The following is a 23,840-nucleotide window of genomic DNA, read 5'->3' as shown; positions in this document are numbered from 1 at the left end:
TGTTGGGCATGAAGCTGGTGGGCAGGGGCGAAAGATGCACTTGGTCTGGGGGATGAGAGAGGGATAAATGCTGGACCATGGTAGGAGGAACCAATGGACAGCAACAAGAATTTACAGAATACGGGAAAGCAGAAAAAAGAAACTGGGACTAACTTGATGGAAAAATAAGTCTGCAGACAACAAAAGTAAAAAAACAGAATTTATTGACTAAAATATGTTAGCTTTGGGAAATGTATATAGCAGATGTCTTTCTATTTGTTCAGAAGAAAAGGAAATGCATTTCTGGTTTTATTTCTACAGTGTTGAAGTACTTGCTGACCCTTGCTGTGATAGATGGCCAGAACTCCCCTCTACCAAGCGCAGCAGTTGCTGGCAGCATCCATGAGCCACTGAGGTGCCAGCATCTGTGACTCAGGGACGCTACTACTGCCTACCAAGCTTAGCAAGAGGGACCCCCGGCCAACTGCAGAGGAAGTCCTGAGCTGACAGCTTGGGGGTCCTTATCAGCTGAGTATTTAGATTTTATATTTACATTAGAGGCTCTGGTAGAAACCCATTTACAAAGTATTTATGCTTCCCAATTAATATTTCCAAATTAATAAAGTGTCTTTGCTTATTTGTAAATGGGTCTCTACCAGAGCCTTTAATTCAGTAGCATAATTAAATGAAATATCTACTTCTGAAGTTTATAGGGACAGGCGGGGACGGATTTGATTCCAGTGGGGACAGGTTTGATTCCAGCAGACATGGATGGGGACGGGTTTGATTCTACCGGGGACGGGTTTGGTTCTACCAGGGATGGGCGGGGACAGGTTTTATTTCTGTCCCCGTGCACCTCTCTAGTTTGACTCTCGATTTCTTGTGTCTTGCAAGCACTCCCTTGCTGGCTCTGCTTTTCTATTTTCTTCCTTCCGAAAAATGACATCTGATTTCCACATTCGGTTGCTGTGCCTTCTTTGCTGAGTGCTGTGAAACATGAGGATTATATTTTCAATCACTGCTATTTAAAATATATTAAGCTAGTCACAATATTTCAATGGCGAGGCTTTCTATTATATTTTTAAAGTACAAGTTCTTGGGAAATAAATAACTTGATAACATTGATATTAGGTTTTAAGATAAACTTATAAAAATATAGAATCTTCTGTAATGGGCAAATCAGTGAGCTATATTTTCCTAAACATATAGCTTAATGAAGTAATCCACAAACTATTTTTAATCGTTTCTGTAGGAGTGGTAGTTGCCAGAATCAATGTTATGAAAGTACTGGAATGGATAGAATATGATAAATGTTTCTTTTTATTATTAGAATAACTTTGTACATGCACCAACAGATCTGGTGAAGAGTTAGTAAAGTTTAGAAGAAACCTGAGGTGGTTCTGTTTTACGATGAACCAAATTCATTATAGGGTTTTTACAATTGTGCTGCTTATACAGAAAAGTTATTTGTGTGTTCCAGATATGCACATTTTTCTGCAGGACTTCATTCTGATTCTGTTTATGAGTGGACCCATTGGAGGGAATTTGTAGTATTGGATCTGATCCCCATCCCTCCCCATTCATTTCTTTTTACACTCCAATGTGGGTCCTTTACACCTTGAATTCAGGAGACAAAAGGAGGGTATGCTGCTATTTGGAAACATCACTCCCTCCTTTATGGTTACCAGTAGTCATTCTGTATGTCGATTTTAAGAGTGTAACTCAAGAGAGAAGAAGGATAGATTCCAGTTCACATTCCGATGATGTTCAAGGTCAGACCAGGAATGGTACCTCTTTGGTCTGAATTTCTATACATACTGTATATACTTATGGCCCCAAAAGGCATGAAAAATGTGAATCTTGGTTTATTTCCAGGCCTACCGTCCCTCCCCCGTGGCATCTGGCATTTCTCCTGTTTACTTCGCGCCCCCCACCCCCACACAGCCTTCCATAAAACTCTTGGTGAGCTGAGGCTGGAGGGTTCCCTACCTGCTCTTGCCTATGGCATCTCCCTTTCCAATAAGGCTGCCATGAATTCCTGTAGCAATCTTGCAAGATGGCAGCAGACATTTTGGGATTGGAGTTGGCACAGGCATTAACTCCTGCCCTTGCCAGCTCCAATTCCAAAATGGCTGCTGCAACTTCCAGTGGCAATTTTGTGAGACTGCTGCTAAAAATTCACAGCTCCTGGTTCATAAAGGGAAACTGTATAGGGCAGGAGTATGTGGGGATTGCACCTGCCCTAGTTTGCAATTCGACTACAAAGACTGTATGGTAAGTCCATGGGGCAGGGCATACAGATGGGTCTGGAAGAGGGAAATTCATTTGCTCAGTGGAAAGGAGTGAGGGAATTTCTGGTTTGGGGTGGGTGGGCCATTGGGAGAGGGGTAGTGGCAGTAACGGAACAGCACAGGGGAAGAAGGAAGGTGAGGAAAACGTGAATAAATATTCCAGTTAACATTTCCCCCGCCCTCTTTTTCTAGGGAAAAATGTTATCTTGGTTTATATTTAGATGTATATACACCATTATCACCTCACACCTTTTGCAACCTGCACAGGTCTTCATGTAACTGTCTCTCTCCCCTTCAATCCATTCAAAATTCTGCTGCATGACCTGTATTTCATTAGAGCCGCTATGCTTATATCACCCCTCTCCTCAAGTCACTTCATTAACTCCCTATCCATTTCCACATACAGTTCAAACTCCTCTTATTGACTTAAAGCAGGGGTCTTAAAGTCCCTCCTTGAGGGCTGCAATCCAGTCGGGTTTTCAGGATTTCCCCAATGAATATGCATGAGATCTATGTGCATGCACTGCTTTCAATGCATATTCATTGGGGAAATCCTGAAAACCCGACTGGATTGCGGTCCTCAAGGAGGGACTTTTGAGATCCCTGATATTAAGTGTATTCACTCTGCAGCTCCTCAATATCTCTCCTCTCTTATCTCACCCTATACAGTACTCCCCTGATATTCGCAGGGGTTCCATTCCAGGAACCCCCGTGAATCTTGAAAAACCGCAAATACGGTGTTTTGTGGGAGAGGCAGGAGAGGGCAGCTGGAGCACCAGTGAGTGAAGGAAATCACTTGCTGTATGCTCCAACCTCCTCTTCCTACACTAAAATCGGGCCTTACCAATCAGGAGCTGTGTGTCAAAGCGAGTGATTTCCTTCACGTGCTCCAGCTGCTCTCTCCTGCCTCTCCAGCTGTCCTCCCCTGGTCGATGGTTTGCGGTTGGAAAATAGCACGAATGACTGGGACAACGAACCGCCAACCACGAATGACTGGGGGAACACTGTACTCCTTATTGTTTATTGAAAGCTTTTATACTGCTTCTAATGACTGGGGGAGTCGATTCAGAGCGGTTTATATGAGCTTTTTAATTATGTTACAATATAGAGTTTGTGTTTCAATACAGACATTATTAAATCACAATCAATACATTATTAAACCATAATCATTACTTGTGCTTTTGTAAAGGTGTTACAATAAAGAGTTAGTGTTTTCTGAGTTGGTTCTCAATACAACTCTCTTAAACCATAATCAATCCTCTTTCTCATTTCCACCTAAATATATAATCTAATCTACCTGTTTATACATATCTACTTGTACATACCTATATAAAATACATCATATATTTATTCATATTATATCTTCTATCTGCCGTCGCATACAGTTCAAGATCTTATTGCTGACCTACAAGTATGTTCATTCTGTTGCCCCTTCAATATCTCTCCTCGCTTCTCACTCCTTATACACCTCCCAGAGAACTCTGTTCCTCAGATAAGTCTGTAAGCATTACCCTCCTCTACTACCAATTCCAGACTTCATTCCTTTCATCTAGCTGCCCCCTGTGCCTGGAATAAATTATACTAGTTTGTCTGTCAATCCCCTTCCCTTGTTTAAAAGCAGACTGAAAACCTACCATAATTTTTACCACTATCCCTATATTTCAATCTGTTTCCAGGGGCCCAGAAGATACCTGTTTTGAATGTGGTGTTTTCCCAGCTGTCCTAAGTTTTCCCCTTGACTATCCTTTAAGTCCTCCTAAAATGAGGTTCACCTGTGAAATGTTTCATCCAAACAGTAAGTATCACTTAACAAAATACTTTTCTTTACCTTTAGAAAACAGCCAGTTTGAGATGCTATCTTTGACAGATGTTATCTATATCCAGCCCTGAATACACAACAATAATTCTGATTTTGAAATCAGAGGCCCTTACCTCTTACATGGGATTTTAGGCTTGCCCTTCTGTCAGAGGGGCTAACGAAGAAAGCTACTTTTGGAGGGAGTGCACAGTTACTACAAGGTCTACGCATAGAATTCTAATCACAAAATGCAGAAAGGGATTCACCTTGGTAGTGTGTTTCTACTGCAGTCATCAGTGCACAGCATATTAAAATGAGGTTATTAGCTATTCTGATGGCAAAGTACACTGAAGATCTGAAGGTGTGCCCAGCATGAAAATTTATTGCCAAGTTTAAAAAGGTGTAAAAGGGTTAGCTTGCCCTTCTGCTTCAGTTGCATCTGGGCAGCAAAGCTAACCGCCTCATTACCATTCATTCCTCCCAGATTCACTGACTCCATGATCTCTTATTACCCCCTCCCCCCAAAAAATAAATAAATAAATTGCCCTAATGTGTGTCAGGAGTGGGGAACAAAGGCCGCAATCCATTCAGGGTTTCAGGATTTTCTTCAATGACTATGTATGAGATTTATTTGCATGCATTGCCTCCATTGTATGCAAATAGATCAAATGCATAATCATTGAAAACATCCTGAAAATCTGACTGGATTGTGGCCCTCGTTCCCCATCCCCTGGTCTAAGTAAATCTCCCACCAACAAAATTGCCCTGCTGTCAGGTGACACCCCCATCCCCAATTCTCCAGCCTCTCCTACCCCTTTGGCATATTTTAAGGCAAGATTAATGCCTAGTTGCTCCTACCTCCACACTGTCAACTTGAAAAATGGTAATGCTCCACCTTTTGGTGGAGAATATCAAAGAAGGGAAAAATTGCCTTATTTGGAAGACTGACCTAAAGTGGTATGTTCCAGGATATTAAAAAAGCAAAAAACAAATTATGTATTCTCATGCAGGTAGTAAGATCTAATCACATGCACATTTATTTAAATTTGCCATTAATGGACTGTTGCGATGTGCATTCATGCAAAACAGCTTGTTTATTCCCAGTGCAAATGGAGGTTCCTTGCATCTTCCTGTACCTTAGTCTCTTGAGAGCTAGAAAATGAATGAGAAAAGAACAGTCTTATGCTATATTGTATTGTAGACCACTTTCCCCTCTTCTGTTTAATATTTTTCTTGCACCTCTCATGACTCTTTGTCAATCTATTGGTTTTCCCATATTTGCCTATGTGGATGATATACAGCTTTTACATCTACTGGATCCCAATAGCTCTTCTGGAAACATCAGCAATTAATGAGAAACTTGAACAGATACATCAATGGCTTGATACCAACAGATTAGCCCTTAACATTAATAAAACAAACATTATGTTTTTCCCCTGGAAAGATAGTTATAAACTTATCTTTCCAATTTCTATTAAAGGTATCGCCCTGAAGTTGATAAATAAAATTAAGATTCTAGGTGTTATCTTTGATAATAAATTAACTTTACATTACATTAGTGATTTCTATAACCTACCATGACTATATTAGAAACATAGAAAGATGACGGCAGAAAAGGGCTATAGCCCACCAAGTCTGCCCACTCTACTGACCCTCCCTATCAAGACTGAGTGTCTTATTAGGCCTCTGTAGGGATCCCACGTAGATGTCCCATTTATTCTTAAAGTCAAGCACGCTGTTGGCTTTGGCCACCTGCTCCGGAAGCTTATTCCAGTGCTCCACCACTCTTTCCGTGAAGAAATACTTCCTAATGTCACCCCTAAATTTCCCTCCTCTGAGTTTGAGCGGATGCCCTCTTGTGGCCGAGGGTCCCCTGAGTAGGAAGATGTCATCTTCCACCTCGACACGACCCGTGATGTATTTAAACGTTTCAATCATGTCTCCCCTCTCCCTGCGCTCCTCCAGAGTGTAGAGCTGCAGTTTGTTCAGTCTCTCTTCGTACGAGAGACCCTTGAGCCCCGAGATATTCCTGGTGGCCATCCGCTGAACCGACTCGACTCTAAGCATATCTTTGCGGTAATGTGGCCTCCAGAACTGCACACAGTACTCCAGGTGGGGTCTCACCATGGTTCTATACAGTGGCATTATGACCTCAGGTTTCCTGCTTACGAAACTTCTATTGATACATCCCATCATTTGTCTCGCCTTGGATGATGCTTTTTCCACCTGGTTTGCAACCTTCATGTCTGCACTGATGATCACTCCCAAGTCTCGCTCTACTGTCGTCCTAGCCAAAGTTTCTCCATTTAAGGTGTAGGTTTTGCACGGATTCCTGCTACCGAGGTGCATGACCTTACATTTCTTGGCGTTGAAGCCCAGCTGCCATGTTGTGGACTATCTCTCCAAAGTAAGCAGGTCCTGCGTCATACAATCCTGCAAATTATTTTCCCTTACTATATTGCATATTAATTACTATATTGCATATTAATCACGTTGATAAATCAACTTTTTATAGGCTCCGTCAAATTCGCTCAGTATCAAAATTCTTATGTCCAAAGTCTCTGACCATACTAATTCATTCTTTGGTTATTTCAAAAATTGACTACTACAATGCCCTATTTAAGGGAATGGCTCAAAAGGATATCAGGCATCTGCAGATCATCCAGAATGCTTCAATTAAACTTATTATGAGAGCCAAGAAATTTGATCATGTGACTCCTTTACTTAAAAAAGCACACTGGCTTCCAGTCACACATCGTATAATGTACAAATTAAGTTTGCTCACCTTTAAATCTCTGATATTTAAAACCCCAGCTTTTATTTATAAAGTATTGATTCCTTATACTGCAGGTCAAATGACCAACACTTATTAGTCATTCCCTCCCTTAAAATTATTAACACACGACGGCAATCCATCTTTTCCATTACAGCTCCTCAAACATGAAATTCCCTTCCAATTTACTTAAGAGAAGAAAAAAATTTGGAAAAATTTAAGAGCAAACTCAAGGGCTTTCTTTTTAAAGATGCATTCAGTGACTAAATGAATTGCTTAGGAGTTTCATTTTATCTTTATATTTTTTGAGAGTTTTTCTCCTTCCCCTTCCTATTGTTTTTGATCTTAATTGTCTTTCTTTTTATTAATCAGATTGTATTTCTTTCCTATTTTTTCCTTGTGTTTTATTATGTTTGTAAAGTTGGTTTTTATTATGTTTCGTAGATTTAGTCTTTTTGTTAGTTATGTTTGTTTCCCCTAACTTTGTAATTTTATTAATTTGTTCATCACTTAGAATTTGGAATAGGCGATTAATCAAATTTTATAATAAACTTGAAACTTGCTAAGCGGTATATTGAGAGAGGGGGAGGCGGGAGGATATAGGTGATTAAGTGTCAAATAGCTGAGTTTTCAATTTCTTCCGGAATATGGTGTGGTTAGGTTCCATTCTGATCGCATCAGTAAGGTCATTCCAAGTTTTTACACCAAGAAAGGTGAGCATGGAGTGGAAAACACGTTTGTATCGAGGGTTCTGCGGGAGGTAGACCATACTTTGGAGAAGAGTTGGATGAGAGGAGCCGCAGAGTTTCCATAGTATACGGTGAATGATGTATGAAGTTGTGAAGGTTATTCGTGATTGGATGGGTAGCCAGTGCAGTTGCCTAGTGAAGGCTGTAATCGAGTCGTATTTTTTCAGGTTGAAGATTAATCTGATAGCTATGTTTTGGATGAGTTGCATTTTGTGGATTAAAGCGGTGTTGAGTCCTATGTAGATGGAGTTGCAGTAGTCTAGTTGTGGTAGTATCATCAGTTGTACAATTAGGGCAAAGTGGTGCTGGTGAAAGTATGGTCTGATTAATCTTAGTTGTCTCAAGGTGTAGAGGGATTTCTTTCGGAGACTGGAGATTTGTGATTCCATGGTAAGTGTGGAGTCAAGTATGCAACCTAGGATTTTGGAGGATTCTTCTACAGGGAGGGTCTTGCCCGATCGAAGAGTGATGCTTGTTGGTGCCATCTGTTGGGGAGTGTGTAAGTATAGTACTTTGGTTTTAGTTGTGTTTAATTTTAGTTTGTCGGTGGTTGCCCAGATTTGGATTCTTTCATTGTTGTGTGAGACTTTGTTGGTGATGTCCGAGTGATTGTTGGCTATGGGAATAAGGAGAATGATGCCATTTGCATAGGACAATATGCTTTCATCTTTGAATTTGATGTTACCAAGAGAACTCATGAAGATGTTGAATAGGATGGGGGAGAGTGGGGAGCCCTGTGGGATGCCATAGAAGGCCTTCCAGGGGTTGGAGATCTCTCCATTCGTTTTGACAATGTATTCCGTTTGTAGGAAATCTGAGAACCATCTTAGCATTGTGCCAGTTATGCCGATTTCTGACAGTTTTGTTAGTAGTAGGTGGTGGTCTACTGAATCGAAGGCTGCTGAAATGTCGAATTGAAGGAGTATTGCTTGACATCCTGTACTGAGTAGTTGTTTGGTTTTAGTGATCAAAGTCAGAAGAAGTTCTGTGCTGGGTTGTTGACGGAATCCGAATTGGGATGGATGGAGGCATGAGTGTTGCTCAATGTAGGTTGTGAGCTATTTGCACACATGGGTCTCAATGATTTTTGTCAGGATGGGTGAGTGCTATTTTACCCATTATTTCTGGCAAGTGGCCTTGGTTTAAGGGGTTATTTAAGAGGTTGGTAATCCAGATGGTGATCTGTTCAGGAGCGGCAGTGAGAAGATAAGAGGGGCAGTTGTCTAGGGGGCTGCAGTGCTTGGACAGTTTGGATAGTAGTTTTTTTGTGTGTCAGGGTTGGACAGGTTGGAGAATGAAGCCCAGATCTGATCTGCTTTGGTGGGTTCAATGGGGAGTTGAGACATGTCGAGAGTGTGCGTCTCGGTGGTGAGAGCTTTGGTTACCTCAGATTGAACATTTTTTATTTTGCTGAGAAAGAAGTAAGCTAACTCTTGAGCTGTGATTTGGTTGAGGAGTCCTGTGGATTCTTGTATCGGTGGGGTTGTGAATTGCCGCACCAGGTGAAATAGCTTTTTATTGTCCAACGTTCCGGTACCTAATTTGCTGGCATAGTAGTTTTTCTTGGTCTCAGCTCTGTTGGATTTGTATTTATTTATTGCCTTGCGCCATTGTGTTCTGTGTTTTTGTGTGCCACTTTTCCACCACTTCCTTTCCAGTCGCCTGCATAGTTGTTTGTCAAATCTCAGCGATTCGGTGAACCAGGGGGAATTATGGTTTTGTTTTGTTTTGTGGGGATAGAGTATTCAAGGTGTTGGTGATGGATTGGTTCCAGCTTGTTAGCATAGTCGTAGTGCAGTCTGAAGGGGGGATTAAGGTAGTCTCAACTAAGTTCCAGAATAGGTCTGGCCTTGACTTTTCTCAAACTAGTTTAACTTCCTTGGTGGCTTTGTTGTTCAGGTTTGCCGTTGTAAAATTTAGGCAGAAGTTTAGTAGATAATGGTCTGTCCATGGTACCAGAGTCCTGATATTTGCAGTCAGACATTTAGTTTAACGAAACAAGACTTAAACTAGTTCTTGCTGCTTACAGTGAGTACAAACCTCTATGTGAAGTGTAAGTATTTAAGCAATACCTTAGAGACTATATTAAATGAAGCCAGTATAAATCATATGGTGATGTGAAGTTGCTTTGAAATGTGATAGTTTCTCCACCTGTTTAGTGCTATGACTTTATGGTAAACCTGTGCAGGTTTTAGTAATATAGCTTACACTTTGCAAAATGAGTGATTTGAAGTGGGTTGAACTTGGCTGATGTACTCTAATCAAATGATCTAAGAAGCCCTTAAGCTAACAAACTTGTTTCCCCCAAAGTTTTAAACAGAAGCTGCAGTTTGCCTGTTCAGCACTTCATGCCTCACATCTTTCTTCAATGTGCCTAATCATACCTCTCAGGACTCACTTGAACGACTTCTGTAAATCACTAACTGAGCTGAACTCCTAATTAGCATACATTTTGCCTCTATTATGTTTGAGGTTGCAAGCACATGCCACTGTCTTTAGCCTTTTATCAAAATCCTAATTTTGCTACTATTAGAGATTATTGAAGTATCAGTTGTAGCACTAATGCTGAGTGAAACTTTAATTCATCAATCTGATGTCATTTGATTTTGAATCTTTGTGGAAATATAGCCACTGAATTTAGCTGTTAAAAATGGATGTATTCCAGTACTTTATCACTGTCTCTGGTCAAAACTACCACAATACACATTCTCCAAAAATGTAACTGCTATAGATACTCCAAAAAAGCAATAAAAGTCAATGGGTTCATAGAGGGGACCAACCTGCATATGTAGCCACTTGTGAATGGACAGTAAGTAATTAAATAAATTAATATGAGAAACGGGGTGTCCTCAGTGTGAGAAGTCAGCGACGGGAGATTCTCCAAGGCTTTACACAACATGGCACAGGTTAAACAACCTCTGCCTGCACACCATCACCGGATACCTCACCTGTGCTCAAAGTGATTAATCATGTTGAAACTTAAACACTGATATAAAAAGTTCATCAATCACACAAGTGCATAGGTAAAGCAGGACATCCCGCTAAAAGTGCCCCCCAGCCAACTCCTAAAGGTAAACTCAGACTTAGCTTGAAAATTCATCCATTGGTCTGTAGTCAAACAAGGAGGTCAGCATTCCTATATGACCTCATAACCAGGTTCAACCAAGCCCGGTTTTGGAGACTCAAAATGTCCCTTCATCAGGAACCCGTTGCCAATCAGGAAGGAGATGAATCAAAAGCGTAGCCACATCCAGCGAACAGATAAGCACATAGCACATAAGCATTGCCTCTGCCGAGTCAGACCATAGGTCCATCACGCCCAGCAGTCCGCTCCCGCGGTGGCCCCCCAGGTCAATGACCTGTAGTGATCTATTACTCTACTACTCTATTACTTTACAGCCTTCTGTACTGTATAGTAACCCTCTAATTGTACCCCTGGATCCCCTTTTCCTTCATGAACTCGTCCAATCCCCTTTTGAACCCCAAAGTCGTACTCTGCTCTACCACCTCCTCTGGAAGCGTATTCCAGATGTTCACCACCCTCTGCGTGAAGAAGAACTTCCTAGCATTTGTTCTGAACCTATCTCCCTTCAATTTTTTTGAGTGCCCTCTAGTTTTTGTTGCCCCTGCTAGGATGAAGAATCTGTCCCTCTCTACCTTCACTATACCCTTCATGATCTTATGAATTTCTATCATATCCCCTCTAAGTCTCCGCTTTTCCAACGTAACCAGCGAAGAGGAGGGCGGAGCTAACAGAGGAGCGCAAAAAGTGCTTTAAAGCCAAAATGGACTGACATCAGTAGGGTAAAACAGCCAACCAAGACCAAAAGCAAATTAGGCCAGTCAGGAGAGAGACTACACGATAGTGTTTCACTCAATACTCTTGTTGAGGCCATATGGTTGAACAGTGTTAAGTTGAAAGATCCAGAATTGTTCCCATAACTGAATATGGGCGGCCTTGTTTCCTTTAAAATCCCACAATATCTGTTCCATGATGAACCATGAGAGATCATAAAAATCGTGGCCCTTCTCCAAGCAATGAGGAACCATGGGGCAGATAAAGTAGCAATATTGAGTCTACTTTTATGTTCTGACAGTCTTGTCTTGATCTTTCTGCTAGTGCGTCTCACATATACCAGTTTACATGGGCACGTGATCACATAAATCACCCACTGCGACAGGCAAGTAGTCTGATGTCTTAATTTATATTTGCGGTGGGTTTGCGGGTGATGCCAGCTAGAGATGGAGAGAGAATTGTGGCACATGTTACAATGACCACAAGCACTGTGTCTCCCCTGAGTGAAAATATTGCTTGGAGAGGCCTAGATTCTTGGAGAGGCCTAGTAAGGAGATTGCCTAGATTCTTAGGGCGAGAAAAAGCTATACATGGAGGGTCCTCAGTGTTCTCCCCAGAAATTTTTTCCAGGCGGGTGGCATGAAAAAGTAGCCGGTTAGGGCAGTATGGGGAAATTTAGTGGTGGGGAAAATTAACCCCCTCTTTTACTAAGGTGCACTAGCATTTTTAGCACGCGCAAACCCCTGCGCTACGTGGGAAAACTAACGCCAGCTCAATGCTGGCGTTAGCATCTAGCGCGTGTGGCAATTCGCACGCTAAGCGCATGCTAAAACCACTATTGTAACTTAGTAAAAGAAGCCCTAAATGTGTACTATTTTTATTAGTTAATTATTATTATTTTCCAATGCTCAATATGACTTCCTTTTTTAAGGTTTGACACTTGTGCCAGAATATTTTTACTACATTTAAGAAGTATTTGCCCTCTTTCAAATGGTATAGAGGTTAAAAAAGGTAAAGGCGTTAATGAAGTCATTAGGTTCAATATAGCCATTTATTTCTGCATGAATTTAAACAACTAAAATAAATAGATAAATATAGCTCATCCAGTCATACAAGAAATGGCTCTACAGCAAGGGTGCCCACACTTTTTGGGCTTGCGAGCTACTTTTAAAATGACCAAGTCAAAATGATCTACCATCAATAAAATAAAAAAAAACACAAAGCACACTGTACGCAGAGAAAATGTTAATTATCATTTATATTCCGCGGGTTTTCAAAGAGGCCAAGGCAGACGATTCTATGCAATGTCACCTCAGGAACAACTATACAAAAATAGACAAATATCTCAATAGTGGTTTTTAGCGCAGGGAGATGCGTTGAATGCCCTGTGCTGCTCTCGATGCTCATAGGCTCCCTGTGCTAAAAAACGCTATTGTGGTTTAGTAAAAGGGGGCCATAGTACAAAATATAGATAGCAGATATAAATTCTCAAAACAGACACATTTTGATCACTAAACTGAAAATAAAATCATTTTTCCAACCTTTTTGTCTGATGATTTCATGAGTCTCTGGTTGCACTTCCTTCTTCTGACTGTAAATCCAATATTTTTTTCTTTCTGCCCCTCCCCTTTTCTTTCTGTCTTTCTTTCTCTCTCCCCCCTGCCTGCCAGTCTTTCTCTCTCTCCCTGCTCCACAAGCCATCGCGCCGATTTCTCCACTTCGCCGATTCTTTCCCTACCCCCTAAGCCACCACAACAATTTCTCCCTGCTGCTTCCACGAGCCAGGCCAGGCACGTACAAGCGCCGGACTCACAAGACTTCACCTCTGATGTCAATTCTAATGTCGGAGAGGAAGTTCCAGGCCAGCCAGGCAGCGATTGGCTGGCCCAGAACTTCCTCTCTGATGTCAGAATTGACGTCGGAGGTGAATTCTTGTGAGTCCGGCGCTTGTATGCGCCTGGCCTGGCTCAGGAAGGCAGGAAGAAAAAGATTGCAAAGGCAACGCGATCAACTCACATTGCCTTTGCGATCTACTGGTCGATCACACTCGACCATTTTGGCACCCCTCTGCTGTTATGGTATCCTGTCCTGACCTGAGGAAAGGGGTTTAGTCCCCAAAAAACTGCCTTATTTCCATTTCCTATTTATAAACTTTAATCAATAGATACAATACTACTTGATTCTACATAAAGCAACAAAAAAATTTTTTTCTACCTTTTGTCGTTTCTGCTTTAATCATTTTCTTTTCGCTCTCTTCTTTCTATTCAGCATTTGTCCTCGCTCCCTTCTATGCAACATCTGTCCTCTCTTTGCCCTTTCCACCCAGCCTCTGCCCTCTCTCTCTCTCCCCCTTCCATGTACTGTCCACCCTCTGTGCCCCTTGCATCCACTGTCCACCCTCTCTGCCCTTTCCATCCAGTGTCCACCTGCTCTCTGTTCCATATGGCATCTTCCCTCTTTCTATGTCCCTTCAATAAACTGTATATCCTGTGCCCTTTCTCTCCTTTGTACATGATTCATTTCAGCTTCACCCCTCCCCTATGCTCTGTTATCTCACTCTTCTCCTTTCCTTCCCTCCCACTCCACCCCATGGTCTGGCATCTCTATCTCCTTCCCTTCTCCCCCCCCATGCCCTGGGATCTCCATCCACCCCCTCCCCCCATATGCGCGAAAGTTGCATCCCGTGGGGGGGAGGGAAGAAAAGGGAAGCTGGTATGCACACGATAGAGCCCCAGAAGGAAGTTTACAGCTTGCTGCTTGTACTTTCTTCGGGCCTTCCTCGCTGCCGGGTCCTGCCTTCGCAGAAACAGAAAGTAGGCAGGCCCAAAGCAAGTGAAAGCATGCTGGCAAAAACAAACAAAAAAAAGGCAGGCATCAAACAAAATTTTTGGTGACGAGTCAGCCCAAGAAGGAGCAGCGGCGGCAGCAGCAAGATTTGCTGGGCGGTCATCTAAATTAGCTGGGTGGAGCGCCCGGCTAAAAGACCCTGGGGAGAACACTGCCTATGTATGTTTAAACAACCAAATCTGTAACTCCTCTATTACGTTCCACTCCATATATGTTAACTTGTAATGAAACATTATTCGCCGATGACGCTGATGACACCAAACTAAGCAATGTAGTGGGCAAAAGCACAACAGACATAAATTCAATGTCCGACAACATGATGCACGACCTACTCCTACTGGAGCACTGGTCTAGGTCCTGGCAACTCAGCTTCAGTGCCAAAAAATGCAAAGTCATGCACCTGGGCAGCCAAAATCCATGCAAGACTTACACCCTTAATGATGAGATCCTAACAAGAACTGAAGCAGAACGAGACTTAGGGGTGATCGTCAGTGAAAACATGAAGACTGCCAATCAAGTGGAGCAAGCTTCATCCAAGGCAAGGCAAATCATAGGTTGCATACGCAGGAGTTTCGTCAGCCGAAAGCCTGAAGTCATTATGCCATTGTATAGATCCATGGTGAGGCCCCACCTGGAATACTGTGTGCAATTCTGGAGGCCGCATTACCGTAAGGATGTGCTGAGACAGGAGTTGGTCCAGAGAATGGCCACCCGGATGGTCTCAGGACTCAAGGATCTCCCATACGAGGAACGGCTGGATAAGTTGCAGCTGTACTCACTCGAGGAACGCAGAGAGAGAGGTGACATGATCGAGACATTCAAGTATCTCACGGGCCGCATCGAAGTAGAAGAAGATATCTTCTTTTTCAAGGGTACCGCAGCAACAAGGGGGCATCCGTGGAAAATCAGGGGCAGGAAACTGCACGGGGACACCAGGAAATTATTTTTCACTGAAAGGGTGGTTGATCGCTGGAATAGTCTTCCACTTCAGGTTATTGAGGCCAGCAGCGTGCCTGATTTTAAGGCCAAATGGGATAGACACGTGGGATCTATTCACAGAGAAAGGTAGGAAAGGATCATTGGGGTGGGCAGACTAGACGGGCCGTGGCCCTTATCTGCCGTCTATTTCTATGTTTCTATCTTTCTAAGGCAAGCAGTCCACCAAAGAATCTAACATGAAATAACAGAAAACCATGTCTTGCATACACACAGAACACAGATTCACCCTCACCCAGTATGGAATAAGTAATCACAAACTAAAAATAGAAATATGTTGATAAAGGTTAAACTGAACCGCCAAGAAGCCAAACTGCATACAGTGAAACACCACAGAAACAATGACACATAGCCCCCTAATACTCTGCAAAATATAAATATAGCAGATGTAAATTTGAAACTACTGACAATCACCACTTTACAAATTAACAAATAGAAATAAAACAAAAATTGAAAATAATATACCATTTTATTGGACTAATCCATTTTTCAATTAACTTTCAGAGGCCCTGGCCTCCTTCTTCAGGTCAATATAATATACTGCTGTTACGTTATACTGTCCTGACCTGAGAAACGGGGTTTTGGTCTCTAAAAGTTAGTAAAAAAATGTATTAAAATGAGTCCAATAAAAAAAATTACCTTATTTTCTACTTATAAAAGTTTTTCAATACAACTACAATACTATTTTATTCTAAAGCAACAAAAAAAATTTTTCTACCTTTTGTTGTGTCTGCTTTAATCATCTTGTCTTCACTCTTCTTTCTAGCCAGCATCTGTCTGCTCTGTCTTCCATGCAGCATCAGCCCCTTCCATCCACTGTCCGCCCTCTCCCCGTTCCATATGGCATCTTCCCTCTTTTTATTCTCCTTCAATAAACTTTCTATTGTGTGCCCCTTCTCTTCTCCTTTGTACATGATTGATTTCAGCTCTGCTACCTCTCCATTTTTCTCTCTCTTGTCACCATCCCGTCCCCTATGCTCTGGCATCTCTCTCTTCTCCTTTCTTTTCTTCGCACCCCACAGTCTGATATCTTCCCTTCCCTGATTCTCTAGCATCTCTCTCCTTTCCTTTTCTTCCATCTCTCCCTCCTCCTCCATGCTCTGACATCTCCTCCTTCCTTTCCCCCTTCCTTTTCCCTTGGTCTGGCATACTTTCCTCCTTCCCTCCATGCCCTGGCATCTCTTTCTCCCTCCCTTCCCTCCAAGCCCTGGCATCTCGTTTCATTCCCTCTCTCATCTTCTTTCTCCCTCCAGTTGGGTGCAGCAAGTCTCTCCCCCTCTGCTCCCTTTCCTCCTTCTGTCACCCAAGGCCTGGCGTCATGAACTTCGGGCAGCAGCATTCACAATTCGCTGCTGTTGCCAGCTTCGGGTCCTGCCTTCATGGAAACAGGAAGTAGGCAGGATCCGGCAGAGAGGAAGGCCTGCAGCTTGCAACAGCAGTGAATTGTAAATGCTGTTGCTAGGCGAAGAAGTTCATGACGCCAGGCCGAGCACCTGGGGCAGACTGCTACTCTCCCTCCCCCCGACCCTCCTATCTCTCCCTCCTTCCCATCACGAGACTCTAAACAGCACTGCTTCACTCTAAGCAGGCTGCTTCACGGCTTTCTCCTGCCGTGATTCCCTCTGGCATGTCACTGATGAGGAAGGAGGAAAAGATAGGAGGGTCGGATCGGGTTGGGGGGCGCCCGGAATGATGACGAGGCTGCCAGCGAATCCAGCAAGGGTGAGGCCCCAAAGCACAGCACTGGCGGGCCCCCCTTACCATTTCGGGCCCTAGGCCTGTGCCTACTGGGCCTATCCTTTAATTCGGCCCTGCTTCCCCTCCCCCCATATGTCCTGACATCTCTCTCTTCCACTTCATGGTCTGGTATCTTCTTTCCCTCCCTCCCATGGTCTTGGCCTCTCTTTCCTCCTTTTCCTGGTCTTCCTTCTCCCTCCTTCCCTCTCTCTCCCCAATTGGGTGCAGCAGCATTTCTCTTCCCCCCTCTGCCCAAATTGGGTGCAGAAGCATGTCTCTTCCCCCTCCCTCCCAATTGGGTGCAGCAGCATGTCTCCCCCCCCCCCCGATCGGGTGCAGCAGCATTTCTCTTCCCCCTCCCATCCATTGGGTACAGCAGCAGCATTTCTCTTCCCCCCCAATTGGGACATCAGAAGCAGCATTTCTCTTCACCTTCCCCCTAATTGAGTGCAGCAGCATGTCTCTTCCCCCTCCCCCCCATTGGGTACAGCAGCAGAAGCATTTCTCTTAAACCCCCCTCCCCAATTGGGTACAGCAGAAGCAGCAGCATTTCTCTTCACCCTACCCCCCCATTGGGTATAGCAGCAACATCATTTCTCTTCTCCTTCCCCCTCTAATTGGGTACAGCAGCATTTCTCTTCACATTCCCCCCCTCCCCCCCCCCGGTCTCATACATATGGCAGATTTGCTACAGACAAAGGCAAGTTGCAAGTTTCCCTTTATTGCTGACCTATCTCCCTAAGGTCAGCGACAGAGGGAAGCTTACAACTTGCTGCTCTTGCTTACTTTGGACCTTTCTCGTTGCCGGGTCCAGCTTTCGCGGAAACAGAAAGTAGGCAGGACCCGGCAACTTGAAAGGCCTGAAATAAGCAAGAACAAGTAAGCTTCCCTCCGTGGCTGGCCTATCTCCCGCATGCTCCGGGGCTCTAATGGTACCGCTGTCCGTGCTGGCTTCTCTTCCCTACCCCCCTGCCCCCCCCGGACGTAACTTCCGGTTTTGGGGGGAAGAGAAGGGAAACTGGGTTCAAGTCGCTTCCTGGATTTTGTTTTGTTTAGTCAGGTGGGAGTCTTTCAGCGGCTCTTCAGGCTGTGCGTTAAGCAGTGGCGGCAGCAGGATTCACAGCAGATGACAGTCGGGCGGGCATCTAAATTTGCTGGGCGGAGCGCCCGGCTAAAAAGCGCTGGGGAGAACACTGGTCCTTGAAAATGGGATGGAAGTCTAAAATATGCCAGTGCTTATTGGCAATCTTGGCTACCTTTTGAGCTTGATCAGAAAAAGAAATAACACAGATTTGCTAGTCTGTAGTTTTCTTGCCATGAGGGGTGTGTAGTAACTCCAGGTTGGCATAACGGGCCCTGCGATAAGCATTTTTAATAGCCTATTCCGGGTACCCTCTAGCTCTAAAACATTGAGACATCACGTTAGCCTGAGTTTTGAACTCGGCGGTGGTAGAACATATATGACGAATCCTTAAGAATTGATTCACTGGAAAAGATTGTTTTAATCTGGTGAGATGACAACTAGAATAGTGTAAGTAGGGTTATGGTCGGTTGATTTCCTGTAGACCTTAGAGGTCAATTTTTGAGATGTCTTAGAGACCACAATGTCAAGGTAAGTAAGTGTGACTGTTAACCACCACATAAAATTTCAAATGAGAATCTAGGGAACTAAGCCATGTTAAAAATTCCTGAAAATTCCCAGCAGAGTCAGACCAAATTTAAAAAAACATCGTCAATATACCTCAAACATAAGGTAATAGACATAGCCCAAGCGGATGGATACAAGTGCTTTTCTTCAAAAGCTGTAACGTAGAAGTTAGCAACGCTGGGAGCCATGGCAGTACCCATGGCAACTCCATGGGTTTGAAGGTAGAACTCACCTTGGACCTTAAAAATTTTTTTTTGAAGAACCAGAGAAGATAAGGTCATACGAAAGGATTTAGATATGTGAATATCATCAGGCAAGGAAGATAAAGTACAGTCCACAATCCTGAGCGCTTCCTGTTGAGGGACATTACTATACAGGGCTTCCAAATCAAGGGTAATCAAAAGGTCAGATTGCTGTACACAGACCGATTTAATACGGTTCAAAAAATGTGTGGTATCCAAAACAAAATATTTAGCCTTGGCTACTTCAGGTTTAAGAAAGTGATCCACCATTTTTGAGAGGGATTCCAATACAGTACCTCAAAGGGACACAATGGGTCTCCCAGGTGGGTTTTCAAGGATCTTGTGTATTTTTGAAACGGTGTAAAAAGTTGGATTATGGCTGGGGACTTGAGTAAGAAATTTAGCTTCCCCTTTTGTAATAACATTGTCTGTGAGGGCGGCTTGGACAATGTTCATAATGGTAGATTGAAGACCAGGGGCTCCTGATGAAGGGACATTTCGAGTCTCCGAAACCGGGCTTGGTTGAACCTGGTTATGAGGTCATGTATGAATGCTGCCCGCTTTGTTTGACTACAGACCAATGGATGAATTTTCTAGCTAAGCCTGAGTTTACTTTTAGGAGTTGGCTGGAGGCATTTTTAGCAGGACGTCCTGCTTTACCTATGCACTTGTGTGATTGATGAACTTTTTATATCACTGTTTAAGTTTCAACATGATTAATCACTTTGAGCACAGGTGAGGTGTCCAGTGATGGTGTGCAGACAGAGGTTGTTTAACCTGTGCCATGTTGTGTAAAGCACTGGAGAATCTTCTCCCCTCGCTGACCTCTCACACTGAGGACACCCCGTTTCACATATTAATTTATTTAATTACTTATTGTCCATTCACAGGTGGTTACATATGCAGGTTGGTCCCCTCTAAGAATCTATTGACTTTTACTGCTTTTTTTGGTGTGTCTTTTGAAGTATCTATAGCAGTTACATTTTTGGAGAACGTGTATTATGGTAGTTTTGACCAGAGGCAGTGATAAAGTACTGGAATACATCAATTTTTAACAGCTAAATTCAGTGGTTATATTTCCACAAAGATTCAAAATCAAATGACAGCAGATTGATGAATTAAAGTTTCACTCAGTATTAGTGCTATAATTGATACTTTAATAGTCTCCAGTAGTACCAAAATTAGGATTTTGATCAAAGGCTAAAGACAGAGTTGAGAGGGCATAGAATGAGGTTAAGAGGTGATAGGCTCAGGAATAATCTAAGGAAATACTTTTTTACAGAAAGGATAGTAAATGTGTGAAATAATCTCCCAGTAGATGTGGTGGATACAAAGTCTGTGTCTGAATTCAAGGAAATGTGGGCCAGGCATATGGGATTTCTTAGGGAGAGGAGGAGATAGTGGGTGCTGTGGATGAGCAGACTTAATGGGCCATTTGGCTTTTAAGTGCTGTCATGTTTTTCTGTTTCTAACTGTATAATGGGAAAAGGTAAGACTACTATGCAGATCCTAGACCTGATGGGTGAGCGAGTGGACTGCTGGGCGCGATGGACCTCTTGTCTAACCCAGCAGAGGCACTTCTTATGTTCTTAATAATTGAGGCTTTGGTGGGAAAGTACTGAAAAGATTCTAAGATGTGATTTTTGTTCAAACAGTTTACCCAGATGGCAGAGTATGTATTTCCATCCTTCATGCTCCAGGAGATGATCCAATGGGCTATGAGAGCAGTGCAGAGCGATGGAGTCCAGTACAGAGTGTGGAGAAGATTCTGCTTTCAGTTGTCAGTATGTTAGCAGGTGAGCAGCTGTCTGATTTACATTTAAGAATTACCATCATATTGCTTTACCAAACCTTTGGTTTCTTATTTTGATTTTTATTGTGGAACTTTCTTGAAATAGATGTGAGAGAGAAATAATGTAGAATCATCGAAAAGAGCTGTATCTTTTAATCATACTGCTGTTTTTCTCCTTTCAGAGCCAAATGATGAGAGTGGAGCCAATGTGGATGCATCTAAAATGTGGCGGGAAGATCGAGAACAATTTAATAAAATTGCCGTGCAGATCGTAAAGAAATCACTTGGCCTTTAAAGTAACAGATGGACATTGTTCGTTGTTTTGAGACCATTGGAGATCAGTGTGTGCTCTGCATTGGTACCAAAAAGCAGATTTTACCTACAAATTCTCTGGGTTTCAATTTTATTTAGTATGGTGTGGCTGGCTTTTTTTTTTTTTTGGGGGGGGGGGTTGGGGGAGAGGGGAGAGGAAGAGAAGCAAAAAGGCAGGAGGTTAATTCAAGAAACACTAGCTAGTTGATAAATCTGTTTTCAATCTTAGTGATTAGGCTGTGTTTTCTAGATTCTTAATCCAGTCCTCAGGATACGCCCGTCAGTCTGGTGTTCAGAATATCACACAATGAACATGCATGAGAGATTTGGACGCACTGCTTCCACTTTATTCAGACCTATTTCATTCAAATTCCTTGTGGATATCCTTAGAAATTGGCTGAGTGTGTAGTTCAAGGACTGGGTTGAGAACCAGTGTTCAAGGCAGATAAAATAGATGTTTGAAAAATGTAGCAGATGAAGGATGGACCCTTTCTCTCTGTATTATGGGGTTCACGCAGTAATCCAGAAGCTGGCTGATCTGTGATTTCCTAGCTTGAGTTTATGCACGAGAATGACTGATTTGTTATTAGAAGGGGCATAATTCTAGCTGTGAACATATGTGCATACATGCCAAAAATCACCTGTGCACTTTTATCTTACATAGCATGTATTTTATAGGTGGGTGTGCACATGGGCAGAGTGTGGGTGGGACTGACACGTGCGTAACTTATAGAACAGTATATGTTACACATGCATCTGCAGCATTTAGGCCTGATCACAACTCTCTTGCTGGTGTAAGTTCTCGTGCCTAAGTGCCTATATGCATATTTCGACCTGTGGAACTAGTATGCTATAAAGCAGGGTGGACAACTATGATCCTTGAGGGTCACAGTCCAGTTGGGTTTTCAAGGTTTCCACAATGAATATGCGTTGAATCTATTTGCATATATTGGAAGCAATACATGCGATCTCATGCGCATTCGTTGCAGAAATCTTGAAAACCCGACTGGGTTGTGGTCTTTGAGGTCTATAAAGGAGCATAGGCGCCCTATATTCGTTTATAGAATAGATACTACACAAATATAGGTGCACAATTATAGAATTAATCTCTTAGCTCCTAGGATAGGTGAGCACACTTGCGTCTTACCGTTCTTGTTCCTCCCTTCTTGTACTCCCTTCTCCATGATTTCTAGTTTCCTCTCTTCCATAACCTAGAGATGGGAAGAAAGCAATACACACTTCCTGGTTTTTCATCTTTTGCATCCACTTATGGTTTGGCCCTGATTATTTGTGCAGATTATTTTAAATGGTTCTCTGACATATTTGTATGCAAATACCCAAATGTTGTGCAGTATTGCTGTGAGTGCCAAAGGCAGCTTCTCTGGATAACATTTTAGCAATATTGCAAGAGGGCTGCTTGGCATATGTTTGCATTACTCCAGAGCTAATTGTACCTTTTACATATTCATCTTTCCCCTCTCCAGATATCTTTAGTAGCTTCTATACACCTTTTGTTGGAATGGAATCGAGAACCTTCATTAATTGATTCTGGAAAAAGCAAACTATCGTATACAGTAATTCACAAAGGGGGTTGAATACACGAAGGTTCTTGAGGCATTGTGCATTTTTCTCAAGATATGCCACAACAGCCTGGGAATTATTGTCACCTATGCAACAATTCATTAATGCTTATGACCTAATAGAGACTGGCCAGGATTTATTTCCCTTAGTCTGCTTATCAGAAAAAATTGCCAGAACTCAACTGAAACATGTATCTGATAAATGTATTTCAGGACAAAATAGTCAAACTGATTTTCCAGACTGTACGGGGATAGTTTAATAGGGTATCTAGGATAATAGGCACCTTTCCAACCTATCTTATAAAGATACCTATGTATTTTTATAAAACACTAGGACAAATCGTACAGAAATCGTGCCTGTATTGACAAACAGATGTAAATTCTGACTCTGGCTTAGCTGTGACCCTGGGCAGGTATGTGCTGGCTTGCACCACACATACTTTTGGGCATGACACAATTTTATAATAGCCTATTACATGTATCGTACAGTGTTTTACTTGTGAAAATGGTCTATAAAATTACCTTGTGTGTGGGAGATATCACAATCTGATAGCTTGAAGTGAATCTCTCATCAGCTGAAAATGTATAAAACGTATATGACTTTGCAAGATCCACGCTGAAAAGAAAGTTAAGCATGTCTTTTGACATCAATTTTCTATTTAGATCAGGGGTTCTCAATCCAGTACTTGGGCCACATCCAGCCTGCCAGGTTTTCAGGATATCCATAATGAATATGCATGAGATAAATTGGCATATGCCACCTTCATTGTATGCAAATCTGTCATTAGTTATGTCCCAATGACTGGATTGAAAATCACTGATTTAGACAAAAGATCGCCTTTTTTCTGATGTATTTTCAATTTGTTGCATTGGATTTTTTCACAATTGTCTTTGAAGTTCAGTAAGCCACCTTTAAAATAAGTAGCTCTGAAACAGCACATCTCTGAAGCTTTTCTCCTTTTTACCTTTAAGTAAATTCTCTTCAAATTTGGAGTTCAGATGTTTGTATCCCTGGTGTACATTGATAGATAGTGTTGCTATGCTTCATTTCTTTGGGTATTCCAGTGCTCACCTGACTGGGATTTGGCTCCAAACTCATGTCTTTAGAAAATATCACTGTTTGAAAAGGGGAAAGTTAGGTCATGCAAACCATTACATACACTTAAAAGGGTCTGTCATCATTTTGCAAAGTCTGTTGAGAACAATTACTTTATATACTGTAATATAAGATGAGATTTTGGGGGCCAAAAATGGGGGTCTCATCTTATATTCAGGTCAGCACCCACCCGTCCCTCTCCTA

The 23,840-nt window shown here is 42.5% G+C and overlaps 1 protein-coding gene across 1 annotated transcript in view; it reads left to right on the top strand.

Annotated features, from left to right (window-relative positions):
- UBE2G2 (ubiquitin conjugating enzyme E2 G2) overlaps window positions 1-21,911 on the top strand; it is a 69,878-nt gene extending 47,967 nt beyond the window's left edge. The window contains exons 4-6 of the mRNA XM_033946425.1: window positions 3,947-4,065; window positions 20,512-20,652; window positions 20,831-21,911. Of these exons, the coding sequence (XP_033802316.1) occupies window positions 3,947-4,065; window positions 20,512-20,652; window positions 20,831-20,943 (373 nt within the window). The 3' untranslated portion in view covers window positions 20,944-21,911. The remainder of the gene's footprint in view (window positions 1-3,946; window positions 4,066-20,511; window positions 20,653-20,830) is intronic.
- Window positions 21,912-23,840: the final 1,929 nt, after the last annotated feature.

Source organism: Geotrypetes seraphini, chromosome 5, assembly GCF_902459505.1.
Source record: "Geotrypetes seraphini chromosome 5, aGeoSer1.1, whole genome shotgun sequence".
NCBI classification, from domain to species: domain Eukaryota; kingdom Metazoa; phylum Chordata; class Amphibia; order Gymnophiona; family Dermophiidae; genus Geotrypetes; species Geotrypetes seraphini.
This window is presented reverse-complemented; position numbering and strand designations above follow the sequence as displayed.